The sequence below is a fragment of the Schistocerca gregaria genome, chromosome 1 (genome assembly GCF_023897955.1).
Source record: "Schistocerca gregaria isolate iqSchGreg1 chromosome 1, iqSchGreg1.2, whole genome shotgun sequence".
Classification (NCBI taxonomy): domain Eukaryota; kingdom Metazoa; phylum Arthropoda; class Insecta; order Orthoptera; family Acrididae; genus Schistocerca; species Schistocerca gregaria.
Genome location: NC_064920.1, coordinates 311,226,493 through 311,252,636, shown reverse-complemented (window position 1 = coordinate 311,252,636; position 26,144 = coordinate 311,226,493). Strand labels below are relative to the sequence as shown.

Genomic DNA, 26,144 nt, shown 5'->3' with positions numbered 1-26,144 from the left:
TGTTGCATGTTTACATATGAATTATATCATTATTCAAAAATTTTCTCAAGGTATTGCATTCCAATTCTTTTTCACAGGATGAAGTAGCTGAATTTTTAGGAACTTTGTTAATAACACCAAGGCCACAGTTAAGACCAATTACAAATCATACAGTCACAGCAGCAAGTAGTGTGACAGAAAATAGTGTAACTAATAAGCTAGAAGGAAAACGGAAACTACCTTTCACTGAGATGACTTCTTCATCAGTCAAGCGTCCCCGTTCTGGTAAGACCTTTAGTTTGTTACATTAATGTTGTTATTGTATTTTAAAACTTTATTCATAAGCATTCTAGAATGAAAAATGTCCCTATCATAGCGGAGTTAGCTTTGTAAAAGAAGGGAACTAGCTTTTTGACATGTGGCAGCTTCAAAGACATTTAAATCAAAACATCTTGACTTATTCACACTTTCGTTACTTGTTAGCATTAGTACCCCTGTCATGTTATATAATGCATTGTGTAAAGTAGCATATTATGTGATGTCTTGTGTATAACATGACACATGCCACAATGTCATCCAATATGGCATTTGTCATGTCGTGCAAGATGACACAACATGTAATTAAAGTTCAGGATGCATACATTTCCATTCTGGGATACGTTGTTTTGTAGATGCTTACCATTCAATAGAAGTGCACAAGCTTCTGTCTGTTGATTCTTACACCTCTCACCATACATGTAATGGGAGTGTGGATTTGGGGGAGAAATGTGGTTCCCTTGGGGAAAATAATCAACCCCCTCCACCCAGAAATAAAAGAAATTGTAGTATTGCCCCCCCCCCCCCCCCCCCACCCCACTACCACCACCACCACTAAGCCAAGAAATTTTATTTCACCCGAAAAACTTTCTCAGCTAGTATATGTATCCTCTTCAGCCATATAATATTATACATTGTTTATGATGGCTGGCAAATCTTCTGGGTTTTGGGCATGGTATCAGTGTCTTTAGCCTATAAATTGCAAGATGCAGGTATCGCAACGTCTTGCAACTGAGAGTGTTCATTGTGCTGGGGAAGTAGGTTAACTCATAAAAAGGTGAAAATGTCAAGATATTTCGATTTAAATCAGGGTATCTATGACCCGGGACAACTTGGAGATCCGGGAAAAAGCCGGGAATATTTTCGGCCGGAAGAAAACCGGGAAAAACGCGGGAATTTTTCATTTTGTTTGTTCTTAGTTAAATTTTTGTAATTTTGACTGGTAAGAACCAATACTCTGACAAAGGATATTACTGTATCTTGCTACTGCAGAATCATACTACAGCAGTAAAACATGAACGAGAGAAAAAAATTAAATAAAACTTAAATGGCAAAGGAAATGAGCCATCTACAGTGCTCATACAAGCGTCTGCCAACAGCAAAATGTGTCAAAGGCTTTAGGAAGGCTATGCAGTGCCTCCAACGAGCATGACGTCACAACTGTTAACATTAGATATGTTTTAGCAGTTACGAGTGGGATCATGCGTATGCGCAGTTGTGTATTACCTTCTTCTGCTTGTGGCTACAGAAACGTTGGGAGGGGGGGGGGGGGGGGGGGGGACAGCTAGGTGCTACCGGGAAAAATTTTAGCAGCCCTGGATCTAGGAGTGTGTGTGTGTGTGTGTGTGTGTGTGTGTGTGTGTGTGGTGTGGGTGTGTGGGTGGGTGTGGGTGTGGGTGTGGGTGTGGGTGTGTGTGGGTGTGTGTGTGTGTGTGTTTGTTGGGTGGGGGTGGGGGGTGCAATTCATATTCTTTGTTTCACAAAGTGCCTAGCATCCAGCGCACGTTGGTCTATCGATTATTTGTATGGCTTTGAAATGTGTCCCTGTCGGTTTTTGAACATGGTTGAACACATTCTAAGTTGATTTCTGAATGAATCATAAGTTGATTTGTGAATGCGTGCATAGTGTACGTGATGTCTGTGTCAGTGGAATCCTCGTCACATCTAGAAATAAATTTTCCTGCAGACAAAGGGGCTATACGAGCTGAGCAGAGTATAGCCGAACGAAAGAAAGCCAACCATTGTCTGATTATGTGGTTGATTGGGTTTGCGAATGATGAGCGATGTTATGATTACCAGCGAAATCCATTGATTCAGACTACCAGAGTGCGAATAAATGACTAACAGGAATAACAGGTAACAGAGATTACATCTACATCTACAACTACATGACTACTCTGCAATTCACATTTAAGTGCTTGGCAGAGGGTTCATCGAACCACAATCATACTATCTCTCTACCATTCCACTCCTGAACAGCGCGCGGGAAGAACGAACACCTAAACCTTTCTGTTCGAGCTCTGATTTCTCTTATATTATTTTGATGATCATTCCTGCCTATGTAGGTTGGGCTGAACAAAATTTATTTCGCATTCTGAAGAGAAAGTTGGTGACTGAAATTTCGTAAATAGATCTTGCCGCGGCGAAAAACGTGTTTGCTTTAATGACCTCCATCCCAACTCGCGTATCATATCTGCCACACTCTCTTCCCTATTACGTGATAATACAAAACGAGCTGCCCTTTTTTGAACCTTTTTAATGTCCTCCACCAATCTCACCTGGTAAGGATCCCACACTGCGCAGCAATATTCTAACAGAGGACGAACGAGTGTAGTGTAAGCTGTGTCTTTAGTGGACTTTTTGCATCTTCTAAGTGTCCTGCCAATGAAACGCAACCTTTGGCTTGCCTTCCCCACAATATTATCTATGTGGTCTTTCCAACTGAAGTTGTTCGTAATTTTAACACCCAGGTACTTAGTTGAATTGACAGCCTTGAGAATTTTACTATTTATCAAGTAATAGAATTCCAACGGATTTCTTTTGGAACTCATGTGGATCACCTCACACTTTTCGTTATTTAGCGTCAATTGCCACCTGTCACACCATAGAGCAATCTTTTCTAAATCTCTTTGCAACTGATACTGGTCTTCGGTTGACCTTACTAGACGGTAAATTACAGCATCATCTGCGAACAACCTAAGAAAACTGCTCAGATTGTCACCCAGGTCATTTATATAGATAAGGAACAGCAGAGGTCCCAGGTCGCTTCCCTGGGGAACACCTGATATCACTTTAGTTTTACTCGATGATTTGCCGTCTATTACTACGAACTGTGACCTTCCTGACAGGAAATCACGAATCCAGTCGCACAACTGAGACGATAGCCCATAGGCCCGCAGCTTGATATAGAAGTTGCTTGTGAGGAACGGTGTCAAAAGCCCTCCGGACATCCAGAAATACAGAATCAACCTGAGATCCCCTGTCGATAGTGGCCATTACTTCGTGCGAATAAAGAGCTAGCTGCGTTGCACAAGAACTATGTTTTCTGAAACCATGCTTATTACGTATCAATAGATCATTTCCTTCGAGGTGATTCATAATGTTTTAATACAGTATATGCTCCAAAACACTACTGCAAACCGATGTCAATGACATAGGTCTGTAGTTCGATGGATTACTCCTACTACCCTTCTTAAACACTGGTGCAACCTGCGCGATTTTCCAATCTGTAGGTACAGATCTATCGGTGAGCAAGCAGTTGTATATAATTGCTAAGTAGGGAGCTATTGTATCAGCATAATCTAGGTATCTACGTCTAAGAAACTCATGCTAGCAGCTGTTCGTGTTTCAAATTCTGGAATATTCCATTCGTCTTCCCTGGTGCAGGAATTTTGGAAAACTGCATTCAATAACTCCGCTTTAGCGGCACAGTTGTAGGTAACAGTACCATCGGCACTGCGCAGCGTAGATATTGACTGCGTCTTGCCGCTTGTGTACTTTACATATGACCAGAATTTCTTTGGATTTTCTACCAAATTTGGAGACAATGTTTCGTTGTGGAACCTATTAAAGGCATCTCGCATTGAAGTCCGTGCAAAATTTCACGCGTCTGTAAATTTTAGCCAATCTTTGGGATTTTGCATTCTTCTGAACTCCACGTTTTTTTCGTTGCCTCTGCAACAGTGTTCGGACCTGATTTGTGTACCATGGGGGATCACTTCCATCTCTTACCAATTTATGAGGTATGAATCTTTCAATTGCTGTTGCTGCTATATCTTTGAATTTGAGCCACAACTCGTCTACATTTGCATAGTCAGTTCGGAAGGAATGGAGATTGTCTCTTAGGAAGGCTTCTAGTGACATTTTATGCGCTTTTTTAAATAAAATTATTTTGCGTTTGTTTCTGGTGGATTTGAAAGAAACGGTATTGAGCCTAGCTACAATGACCCTGTGATCACTAACCCTGTATCAGTCATGATGCTCTCTATTAGCTCTGGATTGTTGGTGGCTAAGAGATCAGGTGTGTTTTCACAAACATTTACAATTCGCGTGGGTTCGTGGACTAACTGCTCGAAATAATTTTCGGAGAAAGCATTTAGGATAATCTCGGAAGATGTTTTCTGCCTACCACTGGTTTTGAACAAGTATTTTTGCCAACATATCGAGGGAAGGTTGAAGTCCCCACCAACCATAACCGTATGAGTGGGGTATTTATTTGTTTTCAGCGTCTGTGCTTTCTATTAACGCTTTTAGCTCAGGGGCTTTCCCAGCACAACTACAACAATTTACAACTACAGTTCCGACTGTTCCTTGATTCAAGCACGTCCTGTATTTGCCATGCACCCTTTGAGATTGCAGTGCACCTCGTACTTTCCTGAGGCCTTCTAACCTAAAAAACAGCCCAGTCCACACCACACAGCCTCCGCTACCCGTGTAGCCGCCAGCTGACCTATTCAGCGGAACCCGAAACCCCACCACCCTTTTGCGCAAGTCAAGGAATCTGCAGCCAACACGGTCGCAAAACCGTATGAGCTTCTTTCAGACCCTCCACCCTGTTCTGCACCAAAGGTCTGCAGTTGGTTGTTTCAACGATGCTGCAGATGGTGAGCTCTGCCTTCATCTCGTAAGCAAGACCGGCAGCCTTCACCAAATCAGATAGCCGCTGGAATACAGAGAGAATTTCCTCAGATCCAAAGCGACGCATGTCATTAGTTCCGACATGTGCCACCACCTGCAGCTGACTGCACCCTGTGCTCTTCATGGCATCCAGAAGGACCCTTTCCACATCAGGAATGACTCCACCCGGAATGCACACGGAGTGCACAATGGATTTCTTCCCCTCCTTAGCCGCCATATCCCTAAGGGGCCCCATTACGTGCCTAACATTGGAGCTCCCAACTACCAATAAGCCCACCCTGTGCGATTGCCCGGACCTTGAAGGCTGAGAATCATCCTCTGAAACAGGGCAGGAAGCTGCATCTGGCTGAGCCAGAGACAGTGCCTGAATCCTGTTTGTCAGACGCACCGGGGAGGCTTTCTGATCAGCCTCCAGGGACGGCTTTCGCTGCCTGCCACGCCTTGGAACGACCTCCCAATCAACCACAGGCGAGGGCTCAGCCCCACTGCGGGCAGCAACCGGGGCAACCACAGCGGCAGACCGATCTGGGGACACACGGGACGAGGTAGACATCCCCGTGATACCCAACTCTGGCTCCCGACAGTGGTGCCCATTGGCAACAGCCTCAAGCTGCGCGACCGAAGTCAGCACTGCTTGCAGCTGTGAGCGAAGGGATGCCAACTCAGCCCTCATCTGAACACAGCAGTCACAGTCCCTGTACATTCTAATCGATGTTGAACACAGTTACTGAAAGACGAGTCCGTGCCTAGATAACGCAAGGGAAACACGCAAAGAATGTATGAACTAACCTGTACAAATGCCTAACGACTGCGCTACAACTGCCTGAATTTACAATTACACTAACTAAAACTTGAAATTACACTTCCTATACGAAATTCACACGCAGTTTAAGTAAGAATCTACGAAGTAAACACTAAAGTGCGATGCTACAACTCTCAAATACTATAATTCGTCCTAAATTTATGAATTAAACAATGCAAGTACCCAAAAACACGCAAAGAAATTAAGAATTAAACTATGTAACAAATAAGTAAGCTAGGGGTATACGACTTGCTGCTGCAGCTGCTTATCCAACGGCGGCATGTATTATCTTCTCGGTGTGTCCAAGAAAATGAAATTTTGACAGAAAATTTTTGGCCAGATCGATATACTAGCAAGGGCCAGTTGTACAGTCTCCGGCTAGCAGCTGCTTTAAGGTCTGTTCTGGAAGTGGCGGGGAAAACGCGCTGTACGTACACGTAATAACGCCTCACCGGAGAATAATCGCAGGATAACTAAACTGGTGATTCTAGCAGAGTTAGTCAAGTTAACCGGCGAATAAACTTTGACACTGGCAGGAATAGATACAGAATTAGTGATGACAACATTGTTTGTTAGAATGAGGAAGGAGAAGAAACGGTGACATCACTTAAATTATGGAAGAATATGACTATTCCAAATTTATATAAAAATTTCGCACTGCTACTTTTCAATCTCATGCTTGTGAAACTGGAGCGTATGAATGAAGTGTAAAACTATTTCCTAACGTAAAGCTTTTTGCTTGTAGTAGGCTTAATAGGCATTTGATATTGGTACTTCGTGAATTATATTCTGCTGTGTTATAAAAATGACAATTTCTGCCAAAACCGTCTCATTTAGTTGGCGTGTGTTACAATTGCTGCAGTATTACAGAGGCCTATTTTGTTTTATCTCGCAGACAGTGACAAAATATAGGTAATGAGGTCGAGAAACGACACCAGTCTTGGGCCTATTTGTAATTACAGATTTTTCGGTAGAAAACGTTTGACGAACTTTGATGAGGTAACAGATCCTTTCACAGAAAGGAAGGTACGCCATATAAAGCTGTAGCGATGGCAAGATTAGAGAGAAAAAAAATTCTAGGAGCTAAGGATTGAAGAAATATGTACTGTATTGCTTGTCTCTTCTCTTTACCGGTTTTATGTATCCTATACTTAATTTTATGTCACACAAAGCAGCAAGTTGTTAGGTAATAGGGAATAAAGAGTACAAATTTTCTGAAGAGTTTTATTTTTTAAAAATAAGGAGGGGCAGGATGTCAAACCCGCCGACTGGAAGCAGGAGAGGCACCATAGGACATTTTAATTTCCCCTGTCCTGAATATAGTTTGATGGCTTCCAGTACAAAATATACACGTTTAAATTCCACAGACCGAAATACAGTGACGTGCGATAGAAGAATGCTGTGTGAAGAGGTGTGGTGCTGCTCTTTGGCACACTTAAGATCAAATAACATGTCTTACAATTCCTCAGACACGTATGTTTTATGTATCAGAGTCTTCAGAAAGATGTGCTCTACAAAATGAACGTATTTTTGAAAATTCGATTTTTTAATTTTTTTATTTTGACGTCCTATCTCAAAAGCACAAGGGACGCCACTATCTACTATTGCGCCGGTTCGTAAATATCGTGGATACGGGTCTGATGCGCAGAGCAGTCTGAGTTATAATAGGGAAGCGGGTAGTCTCCACGTGACCCGTGTTTACATTTAGTGATTTTGCTGCTTCCTCTTTGCCTACTGCACTCACGTCAAATGAAAACAAAATCGATTTCTTTGGCCGGGAGCTATCATGTGAATTAAAATACATTCACATAATTACGGAAGGCTAAAATACGTTATTTATTTCAGATTTTATTTTATTTCCACCTTTCTGACAGTCAAACATTAATTGCCATGCAGAACAAAGAAGTTATTTTTATCGGTTTGCTGAAGAAATTTTCTTTTATTAATCTTTTCCGCTGAGGCATTCAATATATTTGAAACAAAGGGTTTAATTCCAAACTATTGGCTAGTTTCAACTGTTCACTGCATTTCAAGTGTACGTTTTTATCTTCTAGCACGTATGGCATTATGTCGTAACAAAGAACCAGATATGAGATGACAAAAGTACTGGTACCCAAGGAAATTTACATCCCGAAACCACATTGAAAAGTTAAATATCAGGCCGAAGCCTACTTCACTGGGAATCTGGAGCTCATTTAAAAATCAGATCTTTGATGACGAGCCATGTAGAAGAATTTATAGCCCAGAAGATCACACTTTTATATCCTTATTAAAAAATTTACTGGCGTATTTGTGTGATATATCTTAAAATGTTAGCTTGTCTTACAGCGTATTGGCCCTGAGACTAACATTATATGTGGAAGCTTTGTTTTTCTTGTAGCAACATTATAAATATTAATTTAAACCATTAACTTTTCCTGTTTGTGTGTTCTCGCTACTGAAGTGTTGTTGCTATTGGCTGACTACACCACGTGTCCGAAGCTCTGAATATCTGCTGTCATCGGCTGGCAAGATCGATGTCAATGCTTCGGAAAGTAACATGCGGTGTTTGGTGGAATTCGAATTTATACTTTCGTAATACAAAAATATGCAGCGTACATGTTACTGCACATCAAACATCTTTCCAAAAGGTGTTTCGCTTTCTAAAGCACCGGGAAATTCTACGCCCATGTATAAAACCATAACCATTCAAAGGATTGATAAGTTATACAGTTCCGAGAGAAAATATAGTGTCAATTAACAGGGAAAAACTATGTTTCCACCTGGGAGAAAGTGTATTTTTAACCGGGAAATCCGGGAGAAACCTGGGAATTTTTTTTCCTTGTGCACGTATACACCCTGTCAATGCTTTGAAGCTGCCAGATAAGTCAAAAAACTATCGTGATTCCTTTACATCACTAAGTCTGCCCAGTACGTGTTCGCCTTTTTTATGTTATGATAGGAGAAGTTTTCATTCTGTTTCCTAACTTTTACTCTACCATAATTTTGATGCTAGAACACCAAAGTTTGACAACAGACGTAGATTTTTGTCAACTTGAGTGCCAACTGATCTGATGTAAATTTTATATTGTCTTTGAAACAATGTTGCTTGAGTTGGGCATCATTAATGTGGTTCATCTATGGGTACTTGCTTGCCTGGTATAGCTGAACTTGTCCGCTATAGCCTACTGTGTCCTCAGAGCAAGCAAGTCTCACCACATCGTCAAGGTCACATACCCATGGGAGTTGTATTGTTTTTTTTTTAATTTTTTGTTGTATTTTTAATTTTGTAAAGTATTTTTAATTTTTGTTACTTTTCTTCATTTTTTTTATTTTTTTATTTTATTTTTTTCATTAGCTACTCAAATTTTGTTCATTTACATATGAGACTTTATAAGCAAACGTATGAAAAGTACCATAATTAGTTAATACAGTGCACAAAATAACAGCAAAGATAAATACAGTATCAAATGAAATATTAAATACTGTGTGAAATTTTTGATGATAATGTATGTAAATTGTTGGGTTGATTTGGGGGATGGTACCAAATAGTGAGGTCATCAGTCGCATCGGATTAGGGAAGAATGGGGAAGGAAGTCAGTTGTGTCCTTTCGAAGGAAGCACTCAGCATTTGCTTGAAGTGATTTAGGAAAATCACAGAAACCTAAATCAGGACGGCCAGATGCGGGTTTGAACTGTCCTCCTCCCGAATGTGAGTCCAGCATGCTAGCAAGTGCACCACCTTGTTACATAGACAGACTTACAGTACGACCATATTACATAGTTAAACCTACTTAAAAGCTTATTATATTGCAAGCTCAATTATTCACACAACAATTAATAAACTATTGAAAATTGCACACTTTGTTATTGTCACTTAACTTAAAATTCTTTAAAAAAAAAAAAAAAAAACCCTGAAAATTGTGAAACCACTGCTAGAAAAACTCAGCTTGAATAATTTTGGTGTGAAATGTTGCAACATCCAGCCCTAATTGAACCTGAATAACATTGGCTGAAATAAACAGAAAAATTGCTAAACAGTTTATGCATGACAAAATTCTATCAAATTTTCAATTCTTTATGAAAATTGATGAACTTAAGCTTATTTTCTCCCAAAATAAAATTTATCCAAGATAGTGTAGTAGTTTTTGAAGAAAGCGAAGCAAAGCATTTTCTAGCAGTTAAAAGAAGGCGACCTTTTTTCTGACAGTTACTTTTATGGCAGTTTTCATGTTAGTTTAATTTTCTATGTGGTTATTGATAAAGCTTTAAATCCTTGATCAAACAGTATATCATTTTGTACAGGTCTGGGCATAATTCTGGTATGCAAATATTTCCTATTATTCCCACAAGAATATATTTTTTGCCATCATCTGTATCATTTTAAACTGTCTCAGCATGTGTGAATTGCATAAAACCAGATTGTATGTGCAACTTAAGACCACTGTATCAGGGTAATGGATAAAACTTTCACAAAACAACAGGATGACCAAATGGATAAAACTCGTAATACATCTGGACAACCATTAATTACATGTATTTGTGTACCTTCTTATAAACTCTGAATTGATTCGCACAAGTTTGAAGCAAAGAAGTGGTGTGTATAAAAACACAAAAATGTAGATTTTGCATGTAAAATCTGAATGAAGCTAGAATTTTGGAAGCAAGTTTTCAATTTTATCATAAGAATGCATTTTTTATTTATTTGCTATTCTTTAAACTGTTCCCGTGTATTCAGTTCATTTAATTATGATCTGCCCTCATTTCTGTCCGCTTTTATCCATTCATAAAACTCTTCTCACTGATCTAAGTCATCTTCAAATAAATGCTGGTGCAATTTCAGAATGTGTGGATGTCAACTGCTAAGATGGCTTGATTGTGTGGCAGCTGTTTTCTAGCACATTCGTGTCATATGAGACATAACATAACGGCTGCTAACGAAAGTTCTGGTAGAATATAAATAATTTAGAAGTGAAGGTACCAACTCGCCGAATAGTAGAAATATTGAGTAGTCGACAGTAACACTTAAAGAATGAAAACTTCATTACATTTTGGACAAATTCAATTTTGAGCTGGAGCAGTTGTGTTGGGTGGTGTGGATGACAAAAGAAAAGAGGCAGGGAGCAAGTGGAAGGGTTGGAGAAGGATGACTCAGAGGGTGGCATTGGGTGTTTGAGATAGTAGTAATGTGGGAGTGAGAGGCAGCAGGTATGTGTTATACGAAAGCGAAGCAGGGGTACTGGAACCGTAAAGTTAGTGCAGCATTTGATGTAGGGGTGTGTATCGGGGTGGTGGTGGGGGTGGGGGGTGGGGGGCAGAAAAGATGAATGTTATGAAGGAGGGTGTGGCTGCAGGAAGATAATGGAGATTGAGGCCAGGATAATGGAGTAAAGGGTGTGCAGCAGGAATGACTCCAATCTTTGTAGTTAGAAAAGATGGTACTCCTGGGAAGGATACAGGCAGCACAGTTTGTGTATCAGCCACTGAAATTGAGCATGCTGTATTCAGCAGTGTGTTCCACCACTGAGGAGTCAACTCTGCTCTTGACCACAGTTTGGCAGTGTTAGTTCATTCAAGTGGATAGTCTGTTGGTGGTAATACCTAATAAAATACTGTGCAGAAATTGTAGCGGAGCTGGCATGTGAGGGTGAATTGACAAGTCTTGCACTTGAGTCTTCCACTGTGATATGACCCATGTGGTAAAAGCTTGGCAGTGGGAGCAGTATAGAGACGGACCAAGATATTATGTAGGTTGAGCAGGCAACCAAATTATGCACTTTAGGAGAAGTTTGAAGGATTGTAGGTCGAATGTCCCTCATTCCCAAGGATGATGATGGATGTAGCAAAGAACATGATTCAGTTACTGCAACCTTGGAATGATGTTGGTTCTTGGAGATGTTGCACTATTATGGGTGTGTGAGGATACGGTGCAGGAAATCTGTTTATGGACTAGGTTTGATGGTTAGTGTGCTTGTCTGTGATGGCCTTTGTCAGACCATCAGTATACAGTGCAAAGGAAAATAGCAACTTGTCCCAGGGTACAGAGCATGAAGATATCAGTAGTCTACCTGAACCAGACAAGACATTTTGCATTTTGGGAGTTCAGTAAAATTCCCTTTCTACAATTCACAGACAGACTGGTACAAGAGGTGGCACGTTCGTGCCAATGGTCATATTGTGGATTTTAGTACATATCTTTACCTCAAACAAGAAGTAGCTATATGTGGAAATGTTATTAGGTACATGTATAAGGAATTAGGTGGGGGTCTTGGGAGAGCTAGAGTTCAATAGAAATGAGACCTGGGGCATGGGGGTAGTTAGTGTATAGGGATCATGTAACATCCCAGATCGGAGCAACTGAACCATACCATCGCCATGATGTCAGTCATGTGTCATCATGCTCAGAAATTGGGGCATTCTACCTACATCCTTTCCACCCCTCCTAAAGTTGTATTTTGTTGCCTACCCAACTGACACAATATCCAGATGCCACTCTCACTCCCACCCCTCTGCCTCAGGTGTGGCACATGCTCACTTCACTCACCCAGCTCATGCTCATCAACTCCCGCCATAGGCTTATTGTCTCGCAGCAGATTAAGGGCTGTCTGTGAAAGGAGCTATGTCATATACCAGCAGTTTCTGCACGGCATATTATGTGGGCATGACTACCTTTCAATTGTTTGTTTGAATGAATGACCAACACTAAAGTGCCCATGAGCAGAGTTGAGTGCCCAGGGACAGAACACACTGCTGAGCACAACTTTCTCAATTTGAATAGCTTTTTCACAACACTTGCCATCTGGATCCATGCCCCCAGCACCTTTTTGGAACTACATTGACGAGAGTTATCCTTACTACACATCCTTCATTCCTGTAATCCTTCTGGCCTCAAACCCCATTAGTCCCCTGCCTAGAATCCTAACTTCAGTCATACAGTTTTTGTGCCCTCAACCCCACACTCTCTCCCTCCTCTCTCTCCTCTGTGTTGTCTCCCCCTCCCAATCCACTCTTCCAAGCTATTATCATTGTGTGTTGCACAATCTCAGGCTTACTGGTGTGAGTGACTGTGTTCCATTCCTATCAAGTGCACCTTCTGCATCTCCCTCCCAGCCATCAGTTGCCCTTCACCTGCCCTCCCTCCCACTCCATGCCTCTTTCCTCCTATCACCTGTTCCAACTGACACAACTCCTTTTGATTTGGCCTTTCAATAACTTTGAAGTAATTGTTAGTACCCAACGCAAAGAAACTTGGATGTTTTTTAAACTGGGAAAGGGTACTTTGAAAATTCCTGCATTTTTAGGCTTACAGGACTTTTTTACATGTGGTGTTGAAGTGCAGGTGAGAAACATATTGGTTTTACTGTACAGTTAGCATCTGTTCGGGTAGTATATTGTGTTTATCTTCTAGATATGTCCTTTGTTTTTCAGATATCTCACAACAAGCAGCAACCAGCACCCCAAATCAATCTGCACCTGGGCTAGAATCACCACCTAAGTCATCACTTTCAACACTGCCTACATATGTCTCTGTGAGCAATACAGGCAGTATGAGAGGTTAGTTAAGAATTGCTTATTGTAGTGCTTGTTTTTTAATTCCTTATCTAACAACTAGTTTTGGGTACTTACTTTTAAGTAACAAAAGCATTATGTATCCTTCAAATAAAATAGAAATTAGAAAAGTGAATCAAAAGATAATGAATATACATCTACATTTACATCAGCGATCAGGTGAAAAATGGGAAGTAGTAAAGCATTGTACTTCTATTCCTGCCATCATTAATGTCTGTAGAAGATAGATATTAATTCCTGTATTCACTGGCAAGAACCCTTTTTTATATCATCTTTTGTGTGATTAGTGTGGTCATTGATGTATCACATCATCAGTGCCACAAGTGTTATGAGTGCTACACATTTAAATATTTGAACAATGTGATTAATTAGAATAACACCTTTCTTTCACTATTTAGTTTGGGAGCATAAGCAATCACCAATTTTGCCCCGTGTAATCATTAAACTAGCCTCCTGTTACTTTCCCACCCAGTGTCTTCAGAACAATATGTATTGTGAAAATTTGGTTATTGCCTGGTGCAGATTTTTTGTATGCCTATTGAATATTTACAAATTCTGTGATAATGGAAGTGGAAATGAAGTCTGCAGCCAGTTAGTTTTTTATATGGTAAATCCAGTTTTACATTTAGGCAAAGTATTAAAAAAACAACTGTTTTGTATTTTAATAGTGACTAGTAACAATTACTTCAACCTTCATATTTCACAATATTAGGTAATAGATAGTCATTCTTTTAAAAATTTCCGGGCACCGAACTAGGGATATAGTGAAATTGTGTGCTATGACGAATTGGATTATATGTGGTCATAATTAAGAAAAATAATTGGTACTGTTGTTTATATTTGTTCTGTAAACTGCATCTTGAAAGAGAGCTCTCATGGATGTACAATTATCTAAGTTATAAATTAAGTGTTGGAAGCAGCCACTGCAGACTACCTCTTCAAAGAATACTGACAACAAATTACAACTAGTGCTTAAAATATGTCAAGCAACTACTTTTGGTAGGTCCTTACGTTTCTTCACTATGCACTTAGTTGGAGACTGCAACTCAGTTGGAGGTTGACTAGAGATACTTTGAAGCTTGCAGTTTATATTTTAAAATATTTAATATCATTGCAAGTCCATTGGTGTTTATGCACGGTACCAGTGCAAGGAGAGAAGTCTACATATGCTAGTGGAGAAAGGCATGGCAAGAAAGGTGTGGCTGTAATTAGCTATAAACTCAATGTTGCAGAGGTAATTACAATAGAATCAGACTACTTGACATTATCATTGTAGTACAATTTGAAATAAATTCTAGACTCTGGTGTTTGAAACTCCTATAAGCATTAGTGCATCAGACCAATAAGTGGATGAGCAATTTTAGAAAAAAGGATAAATTAATTGACTGAGTATTAATAATAATTAATTTTTGCAGAAATTAATTGATTGAGTATTAATAGTAATTAATAATCAATCAATTAATTTTTGCAAAAAATATCCTCCTTTCTAGGATTGCTCATCCACTTATTGGTGTGCAGCACCATAAGTATTGAAATTGTTTTAAGTACTTATTTACAGAATACCCCATACATTTTATTTTTGTTTATTGGGCTGTAGTCATTTGATCATTAAGCTGCAGACAACATGTAAAAAGTGTTTCCTGCGACATTCTTAATATCAACCACAAATTTCGTATGCATGGGATAACATTTTGAAAGTACACAGGGAAAAAAGGAAGAGTTTTCCAATTGGATGTTGGGTTTTTGTACTTCTCACACTGGGTAAATATTGTTCAGAATGGCTGCCAAAGTTCATAAGTTGCCCCCCCCCCCCACCTCGTAAAAATATGACATGGTACAGTTAATAATGTGTATGGAATGTGTCAGATACCAGTGGTGTTTGATAATTTCTGCATTGAGAATGTGCATGAGGCCCAGTGCTACAATTCCACTGTTGCTGAACATGTTGGGCACTTTCTTGTGATGTGAATGTTTTAGTTAATCAAATTTGTACATGTCAGTGGTGGATCACTGTATTGTGTGTTAAACAGTTCTCAACTCTCGCCACTTCTGCTTGTTTCATGCAGACATGAGCATTTGACTTTGTAACATCCTGAATCATTCAGTATCACTGTTTGGCCAATTGGCACATCACAACTAGTTTCACGTGTAAATTGTTATCAACATCAAAGCACAGATGGATTTATTTGGACTTATATTCTAAAAGGCAAGAATGCATCATTAACTAAGATGGATTTATTTGGACTTATATTCTAAAAGGCAAGAATGTATCATTAAGTAAGTACCATGCTGCATCATTTTCAGCAGTGTATCTCAGTTTGGCATTGGCTGCACTGAGGAAAGAGAACACAGTCTGTCAGTGATGTAGAATGAAACATGCCATACGGAGTTGTTGGTATGACTTTATGTTCCCTCTAGTAATGATTTGTAGGTATTCTGATAGTGCAGCAAATTCAACAGACATGCTTTTTGCAGCGATTGCTGTAGTATAATGTGGAACAATTTTAAAACACTCATTATAGACAACATACTTTCATCACACTGAATAAATTTGAATGTTTCCCAGATGAACAATAAAAAAAGTTATTTCACATCTCTTTGGTTTAAATTGAATTGCACCTTATGCTATAAATATTTATTTTTGTGTTGTTGCTAGGAGGTCGTCAGAAATCACGGGTAATGGGATTACAGAAGTTACAGGGATCTCAAGAGACAAAATGGACAAATCAGAAGGTGGGATCTGAGCAGGTTAGTAATTAAATTATATAATGTGTAAAACTTCTTCAGTATTTTAAATATTTTAATACATGCAGGGTGAACTTCTTCTTCTTCTTCGTCGTCTTCTCATTCATCACTACAGCCCGTGATAGACCTCGGCCTAATCATCAATCTTCCTCCATACAACTCTGTTCTTTGCATTTTTCTTCCATCATCAGATCTCCATCTGGGTAAGGTAAGCTGTCTCATTGTCCAGCTATCTAGCTCTGGATCAGTCCTTGCTTCTGGTGGAATACAGTCGCCCTTTCGTTATTTGTTTGGGCATCCTGTCATACCCTCTGTATGTCCTAACCAGTGTTTTTTTATTTTTTTATTTTTATATGCTCTTGTATTTCATGGTTGTAGCTTACTCTCTGTCCATCTGCCTCTCTCACGAGCCCACAAATTTTTCACAGGGTTTTTCTTCTGAATGCCCTTACATTCTTCTTATCTGTTTCGGGAATTGTCCAGATCTGTAACCCATATATAGCATCTGATTGTTCCAGGAAGTACAATACTCTAAACTTGGTTGTTCTTTTAAATAGGGAATTCTTAAATACCAGTAAGTTCGCGTAATAGGGCCCATTTCCTGCACATATCCATTCTCTAATACATGATCTCATATTATTTTCACTGGTTAAGAGTAAATCAGTAGCTCCAGTCAGGTGTAATGGTGGATGATTATTAGAGCACTTTTGCTGGACTGTCAGTCACTTGCACTTCACAGTCACATGCACCTCTATAACTCGTAACAGTTTCTGCATTGGCAAAAATCAATATAATTGCATTTTTGCGGTGAAATATTGATTCAGGCTGTGTCAGTCATGTCTTAATGTAAGCAATATAACTGTACATTGCTTTAATTTAAAAACATTTTAAAAAACATGTCATTGAATTCCTTATTTGCCATCTGATGTGGGAAAAATTACTATAGACATTAGGTATTATATGTCTATATGAATTGGAAATGTGTGTAAATTGGAATAAAAATATACACTATGTGATCAAAAGTATTCGGACGCCCCCAAAAACATATGTTTTTCATATTAGGTCCATTGTGCTGCCACCTACTGCCAGGTTCTCCATGTCAGCGACCTCAGTAGTCATTAGACATTATGAGAGAGCAGAATGGGGTGCTCCACAGAACTCACGGACTTCGAACGTGGTCAAGTGACTGGGTGTCACTTGTATCTTACATCTGTACACAAGATTTCCACACTCCTAAACATCCCTAGTTCCACTGTTTTCAATGTAATAGTGAAGTGGAGATGTGAAGGAACACATACAGCCCAGACGTGTACAGGCTGACCTCGTCTGTTGACTGACAGAGACCACCGACAGCTGAAGAGCATTGTAATATGTAATAGGCAGATATCTATCCTAACTATCGCACAGGAATCCCAAACTGCATCTAGATCCACTGCAAATACTGTGACAGTTAGGTGGGAGGTGATAAAACTCGGATTTCATGGTTGAGCGGCTGCTCATAAGCCACACATCACACTGGTAAATGCCAAACGACGCCTCACTTGGTGTAAGGAGCATATACATTGGACAACTGAACAGTGGATAAATGTTGCGGGGAGTGATGACTCATGCTACACAATGTGGCGAGCCAACGGCAGGTGTGGGTATGGTGAATGTCATCTGCCAGTGTGTATAGTGCCAACAGTAAAATTCGGAGGCGGTGGTGTTATGGTGTAGTCGTGTTTTTTGTGGAGGGGGCTTGCACCCCTTGTTGTTTTGCTTGTCACTATCACAACACAGGCCTACAGTGATGTTTTAAGCACCTTCTTGCTTCCAACTGTTGAAGCACAATTCGGAGATGGCGTTTGCATCTTTCAACAGTATTGAGTACACATTCATAATGCACGGCCTGTGGCGGAGTGGTTACACAACAATAACATCCCTGTAATGGTCTGGCCTGCACAGAGTCCTGACCTGAATCCTGTAGAACACCTTTGAAACGTTTTGGAACACCGACTTCATGTCAGGTCTCAATGAATGACATCGATACCTCTCCTCAGTGCAGTACTTCATGAAGACTGGGCTGCCATTCCCCAAGAAACCTTCCACCACCTGACTGAACATATGCCTGCACAAGTGGAAGCTGCCATCAAGGCTAAGGGTGGGCCAACACCACATTGAATTCCAGCATTACCGATGGAGGGCACCGTGAACTTGGCGAGTCATTTTCGGCCAGGTGTCCAGATACTTTTGATCATATAGTGTATCTACTAGAATATCAAGAAAATTAGCACACTAATGAAAAGCTTAATTGAATGTTGACATACTCCAAATGCACTGCTGTTATCTGTAAGATAGCTGAAATCTAGATCTGCGATAAAACCAGATTGCTATGCTACTTATTGCTGTAAGTGCCTACCTTGTATTCAAAATCCTATATACTTGCTGAGCACACCAGTTCCCTATGGAATCCAGTGTGGTGTATATGGGTTTTGGAAGTGAATGAATTCAAAATACTGACAATATGATTTGGTTACAATACAGTATTCTATTACACTGTTACGTATGAAATGTTGGTGTTATAATAGCACAGTATACTGGGCGAGAAGTGTAAAATGTTTCAGATGACCCATCTCAGTTGTCTTCAGTTGGCTCATCCGCTTCATCCCATCTTCTTCTTCTTCATTGTTCTCATTGTCTGTGGTTGAGTCCTCATTACATTTGATGACTGTGGGTTCTATTACAGTGTCTCAGATGACTTCTTTATCAAAACCTCGTTTCCATCAACAACGTGCCGAACACATTTCTGTCATTGTTCTGTTGTGATGTTTTCGAAGGCCCCATGAAGTAAGTGTTCAACATCTGCAATTTTAAACCAGTTATTTTTCATGGCTACTTTTCTCTTGACTTGGGCCCAGATGAGCTCAATCAGCTTGAACTGACAGTGATAAGTTGGTAAGCATTCTACTTGGTGTCCACTCTCATTTGCTACAAGTAGCTCATAAATAGATTGTTCTTCATTTAAACGAACCTTATCCAACATCTCAGCTCTTGTTTCTGTAGATGAGAAGGCAGTGTTTTGTGTAGGTAGCCAAGATGCTATGTCAGCCTTCTGTGTTTTCATTGTCGGTGCTCGGTTCATGATCACGGAAAGATTGTCCATGATAATAATTGAACCTTCCTCCAATAAATTCAAAACATTCTTCTCAAACCAGTTGTTAACTTAGCTGTGTCCATTTCATAATGATAATCTTCTAATTTGTTTGTAAACTAATGTATTTATTTATTTATTTATTTTTATTTTTTAAGAAATCCAGTCGTTGCTGACCCCACATGCACAACGATCAATCTGGCCCCTTTACCAACAATTGCCTTAAGGCCTCCACTTGGGCTTGAATACTACCAGATGGTTTTGAGTGAAATTTTATCCACATAGAGTATGCGTTGCATATCACCTGAAGACTACAGCAAGTTCATCGTCTGCAAAAATTTAATTCTGGCGGCTATTATGTCTTTGAGTTGAAGTAAAAATTTTGTAATCATCATTTTGTAATCATTCTGAAACTTGCATTTAAATCCTATATTGCTTAATATGCATATGTAGTAGATCCCCGTTACCTTTTTTCTCGATTTTTCTGATGTTGGATACTCATCATTGACGTAAAATTCTTAGACTGTCCACCTGACAGCGCCTTTATCAAAGTTGTTTAATTTGGTTAAAGACCTGTGTTGCTTTATATTTTTCCTAGGAGAAGTGAACATGGGGATTTTCCCCCTCACAACACACACACTAGATAGTTCTTAAACCAATGCCATAAGTTCCGGCACAAATAGCCTGTACATCAGCAAGGCTTTTTCTTACAATGGTTGTTTTTTGGTTACACGGTATTGCATTTCTTGATATCATCACTACCATTTTTTGATATCATTGCTACTGATTACATATACTTTATGCTAATCTTTCCAGAGAGTGCATGTGGATGCCAACATTTCACCAGCATGATCTACATGATGTTTTAAGTATTGATAAACATTGCGGATTTGCTATGCTGCAGGAAATCAGTTACCCTTTTTAAGTCATATTCTTCATGCTGTCAAAGTGTGTCTTATTGGAGTTGTTTGCTAATCTGTCCCACATGGCAAAGGGGAAGTCTCTCTTTCTTCCTGCCCTTCCATTTTCAACTTACACAAATACTTTCACTCAGTAAATAAATTACACAAGTAACATAAAATATGTTTTTTATTTCAAGTAAAATGGCCAAAACTAATAAATCTGTAAGGAATGGAAAACGAAAACTGTGTGAAATTAACAAACTATCTTGTTACTGACACTCAGCTGGCACTCAAACGGGGCATCTATGGATGCTCAGAATTGCCATTTTCAAATGTTAGAGAGAGAGCACTATGCAAGACTAGGCATAAGTGTGGCATCACCACACTTGCAGCCACTACTGGTATGTCTGGCCAGAGCTATAGGTAATGGAAACAGCTACAAGCTTTAAAACACTTATTAGAGGCTCTCAGGTCATGCCATGTTAGAATTGGACATTACCATGTATTTTGTCTTTTCTCATTTATAATTAAATCCAATTTGTACTCTTTCTGCTTTCATTATTTCAAACATTTCCATAAGGGTGTTTACATTTCTCGCCATAACTGCAATGTTACTGCGCATGTACAGATCTAACTGGATTTCATAAGTATTGCCCCTCTCTTGTCTGTTTTTTGTATCAAACTGTGGAGTTGTAAGTTAAATACTGCTCCAGAGAGACCATCGCCCTGTTTCACTCCATCTATGGTTCAAGCTCTTGGGCATGATGACCTTGAAAGTACACGTAGTAAAGTAAAACCTGTAGCCGGTTTTAGGAAGCTTTAATGCACAGGTTGGGCGAAATGAAAGCAGAAGATTGTCAGGAAGATATACTTTACTTGAAGAAAGTAATGAGAGTGGAGCTGTGTTATATCAGTTAAAGCATCTACTGATCAAGTAGTAATTTTAAGAATAATAATTATGATGGAAATTTGCTGGCACCACACAGGAGATGACAAAATAGTGAGTTTGCTCAGGAGAATGTGTCCCAGCTAGTCTAGCACAGCTACGACACTCCAGTCAGTCAGGCTTATGATTTTTCCAACGTATAATATTGTATTATTAGTTGATAGTTGTTTGAGCCCTGAAATTATTTACCTCCTCCTCTTCTTCTTTGAAGACAATGTTATGACATCCAGCTTGCTCTGCTTAAATTTCTTGCTTCTATGAAGTATTACAGGTAACAATGATGCAGATAGATGGAGCAGGTGAAATAAGGAACTAATAAGACTCATTGACTTCATAACGTAAGAGTTAATATATTTCACATTATTAGTGAACTAAACAGAAATTCACGTCCTCCCTCTGTCATAGACAGGAAAAGACAGTCAGTACAAGATAGATGAAACATCCAATAAGAGTGTCTACAAACGGAAGAAAATTAATATTTTTCATCTTTTCTTGCTAGTTTCACAGGCTTGATTGCTGTGGGCATACTGTGTGTTAATCTTTACCATAAACTACTAAGGCAAATGTAAAAAATAAAACATATACCCATATAGGTAAACTAGTATACATTCCAATACAGGCACAATACACCTCATTGGTCTCACATGTATGGAGACTACTGCATGATAGGTATACAGAGACTACTGCATAATAACTGTAAAACAAAGCATAAGACTATAGATAGAGAGGTGCTCAAAGCATTTCACTGCCAAGAGAGCAGTGTGTAAAACCTTTAGTGACAACTGTAGCAGGATATTGTCAAAGGATCTTTCATAAAGCCCATTGAAATTCTGGTCTTATGTAAAAGCTGTTAATGGCACCAAAGTTAGTGTTTAGTTAATAGTGAATGAGACAGGAACTGAATTTGAGGGTAGCAAAGCAACAGCTGAAATGGGTAACTCCATTTTCAAATATTCCTTTACAGAGTAAACTGCAGAAGAATTGTCCCAATTTAATCCCTGTAGTACTAAAAAGATGAATGAAATAAGTGTCAGTGGTGTTGAGAGACAGTTGGAATTGTTAAAATAGAACGAAGCTCCAATGGAATCCGTATCAGATACTATACTGAATTTGCAGTTGACTTAGCCCCCTTTGTGGCATTCGCCTGCTTTATTTCTTGGTTGATAGTCCTCAGTGTCGGCGTACTGTATTGTTATACTGGCTGAGAAATGGGGGAAAGGGGGGGGTTGGAGGTTGAAGTTCAACACTGACTACTGCAAATGATGTAGCCGGCAGTTGAACAGTTGAGTTACACAATTCTTTACTATCACTGTTCACAACCCCGCAATATTACACAGTTAATATGACCAGTTCGTTTATTGATTAACTTTTGATAAGCCTCATTAATAGTTTGCTGGCAAACGTCAGCATACTGCTACAATAGTTTACCGTTGAACATCTGTGGCACAGTAAAAACCTAATCACACAGTTCCTGCAGAATAATTCGGTATGTGTGGCACTATTGACCAGACACTGTCATTATTTTAACACATGACCTCTTTGTGTTACACTTATTTCGCAGTTAAGTTGATGCATTGTTGTTGATCTAACGAATACAGGTTTCTCATCTGAAAATCGATCTGTCTCAGGACCAAAAATCAGGCCTTTATATATCCTCACAATAATGGGCACTGAAGCTATACATTGTTCGATGTTTAAGTTACAGAAATTACAATTAAAACATAACTCATTCAATTAACTGAATATATAGAAAAATTCCTACTTTTTAACAGTTTCTTCTACTGAATGGGTTAAGCTGAATTATTTGTTTAAATGACAAAATTAAGAGATATGGTTATACAAACAATACTTTTGACAAAACTGATAATTGCTTTGGAATTAATTGAGGTCTATCTTTGCAAATATATTTTCGAATATAGCCAAATAAGTACTTTAATAATGCTAGGAGTTCTTCTTCCAAATGTTTATAACTAGTACAGAATTTATATTTGTTTATAAGTCAACAATAGAATTTAAGTCGCGAAACAATTACTGGTTTCACCCTATAACAAAAGATATTAACTAGGAGTAGTCAAAGTAAATTAGGAAATTGATTAAATACACAAAACTAAGCACAAAATTAGGTATGGAGCTGTATTGAGGGCCAGCCTTTCTCTTTTATGGAAATGCAGATTTACTCAGGAACGTTAATGGTAATTAGTCATAAATGAAAATAAAATGAATTTAAGGAGGCAGATAACAAAACAAGAGAGGAAGTAAAAAGATTCCAGCTTGCTTTGTAACTCTTTGTAACTATAATCTATCACAGATCCCTTGAACAAAAATCATTTTCAGTAGTTGGAAGAAGCACAGGAAGGGTAAAAGAAGAGATCCACAAAACTACCATCCAGTATCCTTGACATCGATTTGTTGTAGAACTTTAGAACGTATTCTGAGTTCAAACATAATGAGATACCTCGAACAGAGCAACCTCCTCCACGCAAATCAGCATGGATTCCAAAAACATTTATCATGTGAAATTCAACCCACAGTTTTCTCACCTGACATACTGAAGACTTTGGACCAAGGCAATCAAGTAGATGCAATATTTCTTGATTTTTGAAAAAAATTTACTCAGTACCACATATATGCTTATTATCAAAAGTATGATCAAAGTGGTATCAAGCAAAATTTTTGACTGGATTGAGGATTATTTTGATAGGGAGGACACATTATATTCCTTGGATGTGCTCCAGGGAAGTGTTGGGACTCTTGCTGTTCATGTTTTATATTAATGACCTTACTGACAAAATTAATAATAACCTCAGACTTTCTGCAAATGATGGAGTTGTCTGTAGTGAAGCGCTGTCTGAAAGAAGCTGCATAAATATTCAGCCAGAACTCGATGAGATTTCAAAGTGGTGCAGTGACTGTAAACTTTTTTTTAAATGTTCAAAAATGTAAAATTGTGCACTTCACAAAATGGTTTCTATGACTGTAATAGCAATGAGTCACAGTTGGAATTGACCAAGTCATACAAATATCTGTTTGTAACGTTTTGTAGGGATATAAAATGGAATGACCATATAGGCACAGTCGTGAGTAAAATAAGTGATACTCTTTGGTTTATTGGTAGAATACCAGGGAAGTGCAATCAGTATTATACAGAGGAGATTGCGTACAAATAACTTGTGCAGCCCGTTCTAGACTACTGTTCAACTGCATGAGGCCCATACCAAATAGGACTAAAAGGGGATATTAAACATCTATAGAAAAGGGCAGCATGAATGGCCACAGGTTTGTTTATACATAGGTAGAGTGTCTCAGAGATTCTGAAGAAGCTGAACTGGCACTGTTTTGAAGGTAGACATAAACTAACGTGAGAAAGCCTACTTACAAAGTTTCAAGAACGGACTTTAAATGACAACTCTAGGGATTTACTTACAGTGCTCTGTCAGTAAATCCCTAGAGTTGTCATTTAAAGTCCATTCTTGAAACGTTGTAAGTAGGCTTTCTCCATTGGAACTACCGACAGCCTTGGGAGAGCCAGTCCTGACAAAACTCTACCATCTGGTGAGCAAGATGTATGAGACAGGTGAAATACCCTCAGACTTCAAGAAGAATATAATAATTCCAATCCCAAAGAAAGCAGGTGTTGACAGATGTGAAAATTATCGAACTATCAGTTTAATAAGTCACTGCTGCAAAATACTAACACAAATTATTAACAGACAAATGGAAAAACTGGTAGAAGCCGACCTCGGGGAAGATCAATTTGGATTCCAAGAAATGTTGGAACATGTGAAGCAATACTGACCCTACGACTTATCTTAAAAAATAGATTAAGGAAAGGCAAACTTCCGTTTCTAGCATTTGTAGACTTACAGAAAGCTTTCGACAATGTTGACTGGAATACTGTCTTTCAAATTCTAAGGATGACAGGGGTAAAATACAGGGAACGAAAGCCTATTTACAATATGTACAGAAACCAGATGGCAGTTATAAGAGTCTAGGGGCATGCAAGGGAAACAGCGGTTGGGAAGGGAGTGAGACAGGGTTGTAGCCTGTCCCCGATGTTATTTAATCTGTATATTGAGCAAGCAGTGAAGGAAACAAAAGAAAAATTCGGAGTAGGTATTAAAGTCCATGGAGAAGAAATAAAAATGTTGAGGTTCGCCAATGACATTGTAATTCTGTCAGAGACAGCAAAGGACTTGGAAGAGCAGTTAAACGGAATGGACAGTGTCTTGAAAGGAGGATATAAAATGAACATCAACAAAAGCAAAATGAGGATAATGGAATGTAGTCGAATTAAGTCGGGTGATGCTGAGGGAATTAGATTAGGAAATGAGACACTTAAAATAGTAAAGGAGTTTTGCTATTTGGGGAGCTGAATTGAGTTTTTCACCATATGCCATGAGCTTCATTAGTAGGCAAGTGCACTTCATTTTATCTTTGGTAAGTGTTGAAATTAGCTATTCGTCACATGAAAATTAAATGTAACACCAATTAGTAGACAGTTGCAATGTAACAGCTGCTTCTGATGTGGGGTGGTTTTGTTAGTTGCACTTACCAGAAGTTTGATAGTGTGCTGCCCACATTGCTCATCTCTACTTCATTACTGTTGTTGTACTTATTCTTTTAAACTCAAAAAGTCTTACCTCTTGTACACCATATAAATAAACATTTGGTACCAGGTGTAATCTAACATTGGACATATTTGTCCAGACTTCAAATACATGAATAACTTGCACAAATGGGAGATGTTTGTTCTTGAAACTATGACAGCTCTTTCTCACTCAGACATTGCTCTAGCCTGTATTGTTGTGATGCATTTTCTGGGGAAGTTAGCACATATCCAGAGTGGAATAATGATCCATGAAATACTTACTGTCATGTACGAGCAGGTATTTCATCTTGCCAAATTTCCACGACCACCATCACATGCTGAAGACATATGTTATCATTCAATATAGCTTACCACGTGTATAATAAAATAAAAAATCCACAATGTCTGAATATTTAATGAGATATTAATTTATATTGTTGTTTTATTGCTGAATAAATAACTTTTGTTGCAAATGTCATTTGTAGGTATGAAGGTGCAGTGATATCTCAATCCTGTAGAATGCTGTGTATCAGTACAAAGTATAGCATTTC

At 38.9% G+C, this 26,144-nt stretch overlaps 1 protein-coding gene across 1 annotated transcript in view; it reads left to right on the top strand.

Annotated features, from left to right (window-relative positions):
* The window catches only part of LOC126343159 (KAT8 regulatory NSL complex subunit 3), a 157,622-nt gene that overhangs the window by 117,919 nt on the left and 13,559 nt on the right, over nucleotides 1-26,144 (top strand). Inside the window, exons 11-13 of the mRNA XM_050001917.1 lie at nucleotides 78-264; nucleotides 13,142-13,267; nucleotides 15,939-16,030. Of these exons, the coding sequence (XP_049857874.1) occupies nucleotides 78-264; nucleotides 13,142-13,267; nucleotides 15,939-16,030 (405 nt within the window). The remainder of the gene's footprint in view (nucleotides 1-77; nucleotides 265-13,141; nucleotides 13,268-15,938; nucleotides 16,031-26,144) is intronic.